At 38.2% G+C, this 13,240-nt stretch overlaps 1 protein-coding gene across 1 annotated transcript; it reads left to right on the top strand.

Annotated features, from left to right (window-relative positions):
* Positions 1-4,959: 4,959 nt before the first annotated feature.
* Positions 4,960-12,180, top strand: LOC104100971 (ultraviolet-B receptor UVR8). The gene is made up of 6 exons (XM_009608352.4): positions 4,960-5,689; positions 6,461-6,670; positions 7,673-7,783; positions 10,410-10,778; positions 11,367-11,474; positions 11,724-12,180. Exons 1-6 carry the CDS (start codon positions 5,351-5,353, stop codon positions 12,030-12,032), a joined length of 1,446 nt encoding a protein of 481 aa, XP_009606647.1. The 5' UTR covers positions 4,960-5,350; the 3' UTR covers positions 12,033-12,180.
* The last annotated feature ends 1,060 nt before the right edge of the window (positions 12,181-13,240 follow it).

Here is a 13,240-nt window from a genome sequence, read left to right as displayed (position 1 = left end):
TATTTCTTAAACTTTACGTCAACTTTGTATGGTAGGTTTGGGCCTGGGAGCGGTTCCTGCAGTTGCAGCCACCTCTACCACCATTACCTCCGGATGTACCACCTCCGTTTCTCCCTCTAGCTAGGAGGTGGGTTCTCTGGCGTGGATATGTACAAGATTACGAGGCTCGGCATAATCTCCCCCTTTGCAGGGATGTGTTGGACATGCTGGAGGGCGCACAGGTAAATGTGTACCTAAACTTACTTAGTATAGCTTCACATGTGTTGCGTTTACTCACATATTCTGTTGTTATTTGATAGTTCATCTGGACGCCATACAACGACGACTTGATAGGTGGCCTGCCCGATTATTGCTCGGCCGACCGACTGATTTGGAGCACTTCCGTCCCGCTCATGTGCCTCGATATTGTGGAGTATCATGCCACAGAGCGGGAACTTCGCTAGTTTGGCCATCAGCAGTATATACCGAGGGGGCCTACATGGGAGGCCACACATTATCAGCGGGATGATCGTTCCAGGGCGGACGACGCATATGTAGCATGGCTAGAGGCGCATGTCCATACTTGGGACCGGCGAGCTGACCTGATCCCTCCCCCCCTCCTTCACAGATCCAGACGGAGACTATTCAACTCTATATGCCCTGGTACCACCGCGTTACCCGACTTTTTATCAGGAATTCCATTCATCAAGCTGGCGGTCGGTACGTTCCATACGCCGGGCGGTACGAGGCCCTGGTATGTTTTCTGGTATTATTACTTATATAATTGTAACATAGTGTTCTGTAGTTTATATTTTATACGTTGTGCAGGCTATTGGCCTACATATAGTCTATCAGATGGGACTGCAGATGCAACAGCATGCCGGCGAGGGAGTTGCCGCTTTGCACGATTATGGTCGGCAGGTTGCAGAGGTGGCTGCCCGGACACTGCAACGAGCTCGAGAGGATCAGCGCTTGGGACATGACCCTACTTATGTAGCGCTAGAGCAGTACCAACGAGGTAGGGGTGCCCCACGAGGCAGGGGTGCCCCACGAGGCAGGGCTGCCGCACGGGGTCATGATGGGCGGTGAGGAGGTGGTTCCCAGTAAGGGGCGTTGAGGCCCCTATTGATGATGTTGATGCTGATCTATCGGGTGACCTACATGAGCCGGACGAGTATCCCACTAGCATGCCGTCATACAGCCTTGGGATGCAGCTCACTCCAGGGACTTAGCACGTGACCCCGTCAGGTCTGTTATTGATTACGGGCACGGACCTTACCGGAGAGGATTGGGAAGCATACTTCCAAGGTCATCGACCGCTATTGAGGATCGGCCAACCCGAGATTTAGATAGTGGGCGCCGATTGAGTTATGGCTCATCATCACTGGCGTATGTATGTTTTTATTATTATTAAATTTAAATTTGTTTTTTCTTTTCTCATTTATTTGCCATAACTTTATTAATTTTCTTATTAAGGCTTCATCCCCGCCTGTCACGGAGGCCCATTTGTGCGATGCTGACATGGCTGCAATGGATGATTATATTCAGGAGCCCGACGAGACCATGGTAAGATAATTTAAATTATTGTGACTTAATATATACTTTCCTATACTGAGCTGACTTATTCTTCTGTAGGTTTCTGCTGGACCGACAGCCCATTCTACCGATCCTGCCAGCACCACTGATGATCATGCTGCAGCGCATCCTGCTATAAAGAGGCGTCGTGATGAGGATGATCCTGATAGCGTAGCCGGGCAGGATAGGATGCGCCTCAGGCCAGCGGCTGCATTGAAGCACACAGGCTGTGGGACACATTGATTTTTTTTTGTATTTTATGTAAATATTATTTTATGTAAATAATAACAACAAGTTTTTATGTTTACATAATATGCGCATTATGTTTTTATTTCCCCGTTCCTTCTTTATTTTAATACTACAACACAAACATAAAACATAACAACTTAACATAATTTAAATTCAGTACAACTAATGAAAATACATGACACGGGAAACATAAAGATAAAGCAGTACACTCAACACATACATGTCATTGTTTAGTCATTGCCGCCCATTATTCTCTGCTCCAACCACTTAAATTTCTCTTCCATCTTATTTTTTTCTAATTCTGCCTCTTTCAGTTTCTCCTTCAACTCCGTAATTTCTCGTTTATATTCTTTTTCATATTCACACTATTTTAAGGTCAAATCATGAAGATACTGCAAAGATCGTTTGTAGCATTCCTACTTACAGGTTCATCAATCCATACCTCAAAATTGCAAAAAGGTTCGTCGGGAACCCTATAAAACTTGTTCACACATATCCAGTAGCGGCGTCCAACTTCACCATCATCCCAACAGTCATTCATCAAACATTTTTTGCCGCACTGGTACTTTGGTACATAAAGGCGTTCAGACATTTATTAAAGCGTTAAAAAAACCTTGCTTTTATGGAAAGTTTTGCTATTGGTTATTGTTAAGCACAGAAAATAACTAGAATGCGCCCGTTATTTATAGGCAAGGCAACACACATAACGTAGTATTTAACCGCGCTATATATATTCACATAACATAGTATTTAACCGTGCTATTCTTTACGTGTTAAAGATGATTACGGATACAAAATAACTTTTTCTCAGACGGGCAGCTTTTCAGTTCGACAAGACAATACACATAACGTAATATTTAACCGCGATATATATATTTACATAACATAGTATTTAACCGCGCTATATATATTCATTAATTTACTCAACTGAAAAATATTAAATATCAATAAGATTTAACAACAATGGAAACATAATTTTATTTGATACATCTTGCAACATAAACAAAACAGCTACTTATTACAACATAAACTCATTGATAGTTGGGCACATTAGAAGAACACCCACCATGAGCTTGATTACCACCGCCACCCAAATCAGCCGAAGGATATTTTTGACGGTCGTGTCCTGTTTGCGAGCATATACCACATTTGCGTGCATAAACGGTATCGCTAGCATCCATTTGGTTCCGTATACGCGCTCTCTTCTGCACCTGTATTCGACGCAAATAGTCCTTGTTACACACCATTTTAAATGGTTCCGGCGGCCAATAATGCTCAACACCCACTGGCTGCAACTGTCCACTATAGGTGTTTAAGTAAGCAACAACACTATATTGTTTATCAACGTAGTTGGTTGGCCCTAAACCTGTATATTGAAAGCACCTGATGGCATGTGAGCACAACATGTGGTAGATGGACCATTTCCCACAAGAGCATAACCTTCTAGATTCATTTATGGTATGTACATTATTCCCCCGATTTTGATGGATAGCTGTATCACTTCACTTACAAGTTGTAACGTGTTGACATTCCTTGATGGACATTATCTTGTTGGTGATGACTCCCGGATGGACCACCATGAACCAACACACCAGAACTACGCATATTCTAACTGGGCGTGGGTTCATAACTTGTAAAAGTCATATCTGGCCGGTATCCCCTGTGAAATATATGAGTGTTAATACAAATTCAATACAACAAAAATATACATCGTAACACTAAGGAAAATTGAAGTTTACCACTCGTCTTGTAGATTATGTAAAGCAGGAGATAAATTATTTCCTCACTCCTTATTCACCCCGTGGTGATAAGTTTAAATCAGGGCAAACTCTTTCATCCGGAACCTGTCCGGCAAAAACTGCTCCAGAATAACCACCCGATGATTGAGGGTTATCCCTACTATGAGCAACCTCATTATTGCGAATGTCTTCGACCTTGACGTACATTTCTAACATTTTTATCACAAGAAATTTTCGCTATTCATCCGGAGTCCTCAAAAAATCCCTCAAAATTTCATCATCGTCGATGTTAAACTGAGCGTAACAAGCAATCCCTTGAGTGACAGAATACGGATATCTTCCGGTTACTTTAAGTTTCACCGAACGTTTCCTCACGTTCATTTTATTACATAAACAACGATACCAATCTATCGTACTCCATTGTAAATGACAACTTAACATGACACTGTGGAGATAAACTATAGCTCACAGAGTTATTCGCCACCACAACTTTACCCCCCAATATAATGAAACCCTTACTTTTCGCTCTTCGGACATTATGAAAAAATGCTTGAGAATTTAACAAGAAGAAAAATTTGAACGAGAGTTAGGAATATTTTTGAATGGATTTTTATAAAATCCTAACACCTTTAAATACGGCAATGCCTAGCTCGGTGGGCTGAAATTTTTTAGGTATAGCGCTCTTTTAAAGAGCGCTATACCCATTTGAATTATTGTTATATTAGTTAAACGTAAGAGACTTATTGGTGGGCCCACAAAACAGGTATATCGCGGTTATATACCGCGCTATGTATATAACGCAGTTTAAAAGAGCGTTATATATATATATATATATATATATATATATATATATATATAGAGCACTCTTTTATTTTAACGGTTAAAACTCTGTTAAAGTATAGTGTTCTTTAAAAGAACGCTATATATAAAATATATATATTATTTTAAATATATATTTTTGTCACACTTATCCAAAAGAGTCACAAATGGATTCTGGACTCGTGATTTGTCCACGTAAAAACAAATGTACCGTACTTGTATACGACGACAACATAACAATAACAAGATAACAAAGAGCACCAGCTCTCAATCAAATAGTTTCAGAGCATTTTTTTTGACCAAATCCAAACAAACAAAACATAAATAAATAAAAAAAGAAGAAAAGAATAAAATCAGAGTGGAAATGTGGCCATAAAGCAAGCAGAAGAAAAAGAGAAGCTTTCGCCTGTAACTTTGGTCTTTCCAAGTTGGACATTTTCTCTACCTTGCTTGTTAATCTTTAATTCTTTATTACTATTATTCAGTCAACATTTCGGCTTAAAGGCTAAGTTAATTGGCACCGAAAATAAAAAGCTTCACTAGTCGCTTTCCTCTTTCTCCACTTCTATTTAAAGATTCCACTATTAGACTCTTTCTTACCTACTTGCCTTAAATTTCTTGTTTATTAAGGCCCCCACAATTTTCTCTCTTTCAGTTTTATTATTAGATCCGTTATTTGCTCCAATTTTGGTTGAGAAAGTTTCGATTTTGGTGGGGTTTTAGTCGGTTTTCTAGTTATTTGCTAGATTTTTTTTTTTGATTTCGTTTTGTTCATTCAAGTTTGAGCTTTGGGGTTCTCACTTCTGATGATTTATTTCAACTTAAGTAATAAGATTTTAACATTTAATCCCTCATTTTCCTACTCAATTTCATCAATTTTTCTTAAATCTGATTTTTTCTTCATAAATTGTCTCAATTGTTTCCGTTTTCGTTTAAAAATTTGATCTTTAAGCTATTCGGGGTCATTTCTCTTTTTGTGGTGGGCTAAAATGGGGGATCGTTTGAGGTCAGCATCATTGGAGGATTTGCCAGTACATTTGATTCTTGAAATATTGATGTCAGGTCGATTAGGTGCTATTGATTTAATATGTTTGGAGCTAACTTCAAGGACTTTTAGGGGAACCCACAGTTTGGTTCCTCAAAAGTTTAAGTCTTTGGTAGATTATGCTGTGTTTCAGCTTTGTTGGATGCATCCTTTTTATGCCTCTCTGCATTGTGATGCTCAGAAAGAGCTGCTCGGACGCTGTAATGACAATTGGAAGCGCCTTTTGAGGTTCTTGCAAGGGTTGGAACAGTCCTCTGATACGGTTGTAACCTCTGCAGGCAATGTACTATTTCTTGGAAAACTATAATAATTCATTAGCTTAAGTGTCACTTCCTTGGAATTAATGCTGTTTTCCTATTCTGGACTAATAAATATATAGATGGAATATTAATTATCAAAGTACACACACACACATAGGCATACAGATACAGGCATATGGATGGATGAAATTTTTTTGTTGATAACCGTGATGTATGGGCAAGCTTGCGCGCACTTCGACTCCACGGAATACTTGTTACCTCCCGCCCGGTAACTTTGTCCACCAAGACTTGGACGGATGGGAAGAGGCCACCTATTGTTTTTTGCCTTCGTTGGGATTTGGACTTGAGACTTCATGGTTTTCAATTCCCATTATTGACCACTGGGCCACACTCTTGGGTGCATGGATCGATGTAATGTTTTAAGAAACTAGTTTTATGTTAGTCAGATATGCTTGTGGAAGGAGTACATGATTTCTCTGCTTCAGATATAGCTGTTAAAAGTAGGTGCATTTGTGTCTGAAGGGTGTCCTTTTAGTTTGGTTAGAGACTTGTATGCAAGGTTTAGATAAATTATTTAGTAGTGTAAATAAATTGGACTGAATAGAACGGAATGGATATAGATGAATCATAGAGCCGATCTCACTATTTTATGTTTGAGGATTAGTTGGATTGACTGATTGATTTCTATCTTTCTTAGTTTAATATCTTGAGATTTTAGTTAATCAGTTTTCTAGGATAATATTGGGCGGGGACTTCATCTATTGTGGTTACTTACTGTAACGTGTTGTTGGCAGATGCAAATTAGGAGTGGCAGGTATCACACATTGCTAATCAAAGGATCAAAAGTATACTCTTGTGGTTCCAGTTTATGTGGCGTCCTTGGTCATGGGCCTGAAACAACTCAGTGTGTGGAATTTACTCGAATTAGTTTTCCTCTTCCCGTGCAAGTCGCCCAAGTTTCAGCTTCTCATAATCATGCTGCTTTTGTCACAGGGTCTGGACAGGTTAGAAAACTGTCATATATCATCAACTTTTCCTATTTCTATTACGGCAATTTACCTTGTCTGTGCACTTTGTTTCTTGCATGCATGATAAGTAAAGATTACTCTGATTCTTTTTTCTTGCTGAGTATAAAACTAAATGTAGAGCTAGATATAATATCTTCATGGTTAATATGTTTGCTTAAGGGTGGTTTAATTATACCGAACCTGTTTGCCTCAAATAATGACTTTTGTGTGTGTTTCATGTTATGTTGTTTGTGGCAAGTTTATCTACTCTGTTAACCATAGTGTCTTTTTACCTAGTTTGCTCTCCATTTTGATGCCTCTCTCTGCCCAGAGAGAATGAAAAGAAAGAGATTTAATTTAGAGGGAAGAAACTATGAGAGTTGAGGATAAATCTCCTACATTATTCTAACGACCAAAGAATAAAAAGGAGAAAAAAGGAAAACAGAAATATAGAAAGAGAACCTTTTCCCGGATTGGTATCCCTCGCAATGAGAAAACTCTTAATTTTCCTATTTCTTAGAAATCCCTTTACCGCAGTAGGTTGCATAAGCTGCTTATCTTAGCTGATGTCCTATATGATCCTCAAGTAATTACGAGGCACATATGGAATGAAGTAACCTTCACCAGTATTAGACAAGTGTCTCCTTGTAACAATTAAACTACCCTTGAACAAACATATTAACCTTGAAGGCAGATATTCTCTTTAGCCATGAGTGATTGGTCTATGTTACTTGTCTATCAAAAAAAATAAAAAAAGAACATGCTGTGGCTCTTCCATTTAATTTGTATTGTTTCTTGAATGTTCATCGCCCGTACAATGTTTGTTACATACTCTTATGTTTTTGTTTTAAATCCTTAAAGAGCATTTTAGCTGGAGAATCTTTTTCTCTGTTGGAGATATGCTAAAAGCTGGCGTTTTATCTTTTGCTACAATAAATAAAATATATAGTATAGGAATGAATGTTCTATCATTCACGAGGTTTAAAATTCTTGGTGTAGGTGTTCACATGTGGCGACAACTCTGCATACTGTTGTGGGCATATAGACACCGGACGCCCAATCTTCAGGCCTAGGATGGTTGAAGCATTGAAAAACATTCGTTGCAAGCAGGTAAATTTCTTTTTATATGTCAACCAACTAATTGAAGAGATTACCTCGTTACAGGGATAGAGGTTCGAATTCTAGACATTGTTTACAACTAAATTGCCACAAGGATAACAAAGAAGATCAGGAGATCCCCAGTTCTAGAATAATTTGGGAAGAAACATTTAACGATTAAAATAAAAAGTCGATCATTTAATTCTGCTAGACCAATTTGGGAATAAATGATACTCTTTCATGATTTTTTTCCTGATAAGTTGAAGTATGATAGTGCTTCAAGATTTACTCTTTTTTTGGAGGAGATGGGAAAGAAAAATGATGTGACAATTTGAATGTCTTTTTCCTTTGCTGCAAATCTGATTTGAAATATTTGCAACTTAAAGTCATGAAACTAGGAGGATATCAGTAACTGTCAGGAATCTGTGGTCTTCTCTTATCAAGTCCAGCTACAAAAAATATGGAGAATGGAAGGATGAGTAATAGACAAATAAAGCAATGTTATTATAGGGAAAAATGTTTGTCCTTTTATCCATTTTTGAGGTTTATGAAATAGCCAGAACGATGTCACAGTTTACGTCCATTTATTTATCTAATTGGTCTGAATTGCTGGTTCAGACTTGGTCTCCTGTTTGACCAAATCACTCTAGGATTTGTGACTCATTTTTCGTTAACTCTTTCTATATTATCAAAAGTGTTTTTGGTCTAATTTCTAATCAAGTCTTACTAAATTGATTACAATCTTGTCATACTTGCTATATGCAGTCTTCAAAGATTTGAAATAAGCCTTTATATCCTTGTCTCATTGTCATCAGAACTTGGCTAGATAAGCTAAGCTGATAGGTTAAAGATCAACATGATTATCCACACTATTGGTTGAGTTAGCACGATGTTAAAGGTTATAGTATCCCACCAGGCTAGGCACTTCTTTTTGTTTTTGCTTTTTTGTCTATCTTAACTATTTGTTACTTTCCAACATTGAGCTACTCAAAAGTTAGTCATAAAGTGGCATTGGTTATATTTTTGGGCCCTCTCTTAAGATAAATTTACATAATTTGAACTGTTTTTTGTATTTTTTTGTAATTTGACCAAGATAAAATATTGGGACACAGGTAATAAATGTTAGTTTATATCAAAAGACAAACAATGGATCATTCACAATTAAGATACAAATTGGAAACATAATAGTTTTAGCCTTTGTTTAAGGAGCCATGGGGGTAAATCCCATTTTGGTTCCTGAGATACTTCGAGTCGCACTCCTAGCCTACATTATCTGAAATGGCCTTTTTTGCCCAAATTTGAAGAATTCTTTACAACTGAACAGATACCTTCAAAATCTTTGGGTTTTGAGGGAGGTTCAATAATTTAACGAGAAAAATAAGAAAATGTGATATGCCTTAACCAGAGAATAAAGGAGAAATTCAGGGAACAGCCCAAAACAGGGACTGACACACCTTTGTGCTTTTTTGCTTGTAACCATACTCATAACAAAATTGATTAAAAAAGTGGGATAATAAAAACTAGAAACTAAAGTAGGAAAAAAAGGAAAAAGAAAAAATTGAGCACTCTGCCACCCATACACTCCCTTAGTGTCTCCTAAACCCGTCGGTTGGCTTGACTGCTGCCGTCTGTCCTCCGGCCAGCCCTGCCATCGTCTAACCTAGTCATCCCAGCCCTGCCAATCCCAAACCTTGCCAATCCTCACCCCGCAACACACTCCCCCCCCCCAAAATCCTGCCCCACCATCCATCCCGACATGACAATGGGACATCCTTTCTCTTCTCTATCAGAAGCTTGCATACTTTCCCTTCACCATCCAAATTCCCACCTGACGTATTTACCTTTTTGCTCCTATGTTTAGTTGCAGTAAATTTTGTGCCATTTTCTTCAAATGCTTTTGACAAAAATGGTTCAACAAGCTACTCTTGAATAGATGAAGGCTAAAAGTGAAACCAAAGGTATTATAAGATCCAAAATCAGAAGGACCCTATATAACAAGGATAAATACTCTTTTTTCCCGTATGACTATGAAAAGGGAAAAACAGATTAAGTTGGAAATGGACAACACCTACAAAATGTCTAACTAATTTTAATTGCAAATTGGGAGAACCATTGTTTAGGAACTAATGCCGAGCCAGTCAGTTCTGAGCGATGTGAATGTGATGCTCTTCTGCATTTTGTCTTTGTCTGGAAATATTTCTGGTCTTTTGTCTTTAAAGTTGGGCTAATTTCTTTAGTATCTTAAAGAACTAATAAACATTAAAATGCCAAATTACGGATACAACGGGTTCCAGTCATCACCTAATGAATTGATCCAATGTCCAATTTGGTGTAATAAAAGTTTGAGCCATTTTGAATTGTCCTTAACCAATGGGCACTTCAATTTTGTGCTATGTAAAATTGCATAGAAAGAAAAGCAATAAGCACTCCACTGCAATTTCTCTATTAACATCGCCCAATAGAAGAAGCATGTATACTTGCAATTTTAAGTTTTAAATTTTACACGCTTGAATCTTTTCCAGTTGTGCCATTTGTTAACGAAGGTATAAACTGGTGCTTCTACACACCAAAGGTTCTCATACACTGTTAACTTCTATCTTGAATACTACAATTCTCACTACTGTTGGAACTGGTTCAGGTTGCTGTAGGTCTCAGTTTTACTATGTTTCTCACAAGGCAAGGTCATGTTTACACATGTGGAACAAATTCACTTGGTCAACTTGGTCATGGTGACACAATGGATAGGCCAACACCGACTTGTGTAGAACTACTGGCATCTATTGGTTCTGTAGTTCAGGTTGCTGCTGGTCCTAGTTATGCACTTGCAGTTTGTGATGATGGGACACTCCACTCTTTTGGTTCGGGTACTAATTTCTGCCTTGGTCACGGAGAACAGCACAATGAACTTCAGCCACGTGCAATCCAGTTGTTTAGCAGGCAGGGCATTTATGTGGCTCGTGTTTCTGCTGGCGATGAGCATGTTGTGGCACTAGATTCCACTGGATATGTAAGTCATTGTACCTTAAATCACAATAACAACAACAACAACAAACCCACTGCAATCCCACAAGTGGGGTCTGGGGAGGGTAGTGTGTACGTAGACCTGACCCCTACCTTATGAGGGTAGAGACGGTGTTTCCGATAGACCCTCGGCTCAGGAACAGAAAAGGGAGCAATAAACAAACAATAGCAACAACAATGTAATGTGACAACGAAAGCAAATTGCCATGTAATAACAAAGATCTAGGGATAGGAAAATATAAGAATAGTGCCAATACTACAAGTAAGAATAACACACCGTGTATCAACAAGGAACTAGGAATAGTAAAACTAAGACTAGTATTAATACTCCTGGTGAGACTAGGAAAAACTCACGACTACCTGTCAACCTACAATCCTAATACACGACCTCCACACCTTCCTATCGATGGTCATGCCCTCGGTAAGCTGAAGTCGTGTCATGTCCTACCTAATCACGTGTACCTAAAATCACATGATAGTTTAATTTCATTTGATCAAAGCTAAAATTTAATTGACTTATCACTAAAACCCAAAAAAGGAAGTTGCTAATTGACTTAATCTTCGGTGATTGCAGGTGTATACTTGGGGGAAAGGTTACTGTGGTGCATTGGGGCATGGAGATGAGATTGATAAGACGACTCCATCACTCTTGACCAGCCTTAAGAGCCAACTAGCTGTTCAGGTCTGGCATTCTCTTACATTTGCAAGTATATTACAAGATCAGCATGGCTATGGCACGGCTTAGCAATATGAAATATCTCTTACTAGTGTGAAACACGAGTAATAACTAAATGGCTATTAGGACAATAAGTAATTCAAGGATTGTCAAGTAAACAACAGTGCCTTGGCCTAGCTTTATTTTTCTTCCCAGTCTTCCCCTTTCCCCCCTTTTTAAATCATTGACCTCTATTGAATTTATTGATTGTGGTAGGTATGTGCAAGTAAGAGGAAAACTTTTGTCCTGGTGGAGGACGGTTCTGTTTATGGCTTTGGCTGGATGGGTTTTGGGAGCCTCGGGTTCCTTGATAGAGGAGCATCAGATAAAGTTTTGAGGCCCCGGATCGTCGAGAGTTTGAGATCTCACCACATATCTCAAATTAGCACTGGCTTATACCACACTGTTGTTGTCACAAACCGTGGACGAGTTTTCGGATTTGGAGACAATGAAAGAGCCCAACTCGGGCATGATGCACTTAGGGGATGCCTTAAACCTACTGAAATCTTTATGGAAAAATCGTGAATGAAGCTGAGGCATAAGAATAATTTCCAACTTGACATAAAAATATTTTGCTGATCTTTTACTCATTTCTTGTTCAGTTTTAGGTTAGTGCTTGATATTGTGTAAAGACATCCTTGACCTGGGAATAATAGTATTGTTAAGGCTTGAACCTTTTGTTTACCAGTTGAAAATTGGGCAGGAACGGGAAGTTTGGTAAGGTATACTAGTTTGGAACTCTTTTATTTGCACAAAAACAAAATTTTCTTCTACGAGGAGTTTTCAGGCGCTGTTGCATAAGTTAGCCAAAAGTAAAGATATGATTTCATAGACATGGAACACACACAACTCTCAATATGCAAGGTGAGTAGGACAAGTGGAGTAGAGTTTTCTTAGGGCCCGTTTGGCCGTAATAATTTTTTCACTTTCTATTGGAATCGGTGTTTAAGCATGAAAATTTAAATTTCACTTGAAGTTGAATTTTGAAAATTTAAATTTCACTTCAAATCACTCACAAAAATTCAATAACAGTTTCAAATTGTATTCATATTCAAACACGACTCCAATTGTCGAGCAGGAGTCTAAGGAGTTTGGGAAATGATAAATTTTCCGCAAGTACTTCTCACATTCATGCCTAGGAATCTAGAGATTAAAGAAGATATCCTTTAGGCCCTTATAGAGATGCAGAGGGAGAGCTGCTGTAGAATGCCAATAAATCAGGTGACTTTGATATATTGGCAAGGTAAGCTATAATGTGAATTTAAACTAACCCTTCAAAGAAAGAAAGATCCACTAATGATTAAAGAAAGTTAAGATTTCCCATGAACTGAACAAGTCCTTAGGTCAATAGCAATAATTTCTACACCCTGAAAAAGGAACTGATTCAAATCATATATACAAAGTCATGAAATATATGTCTTTTATTATTTTATCTTCTTTGATTTTATATTAATTAACATGAAATATATGCATGTGTAATTTTTTCTAGATGCACGTAGGTTAAAGGTGGATAAAGACTAGTATTTTGATATATATCCACAACAACCTTTCTTCATCCTAGATACAAGGAGTAGAACACTACGAATGTTTATTGACTCTAAATGTTCACAAAAAACTTTTGACTTGTTAGCAAATGTCACAATGAGGCAGGAGAATGATACTCAATGGATAAAAACTCGATGCTAATGATGTCAAGGGCGGCGTCACTGGAGAGTGTTGAAAGAGGTGAGAAT

Source organism: Nicotiana tomentosiformis, chromosome 7 (genome assembly GCF_000390325.3).
Source record: "Nicotiana tomentosiformis chromosome 7, ASM39032v3, whole genome shotgun sequence".
In the NCBI taxonomy this organism is placed as follows: Eukaryota; Viridiplantae; Streptophyta; class Magnoliopsida; order Solanales; family Solanaceae; genus Nicotiana; species Nicotiana tomentosiformis.
The sequence above is the reverse complement of the archived record's forward strand: the minus strand, read 5'-3'. Positions and strand labels throughout refer to the sequence as shown.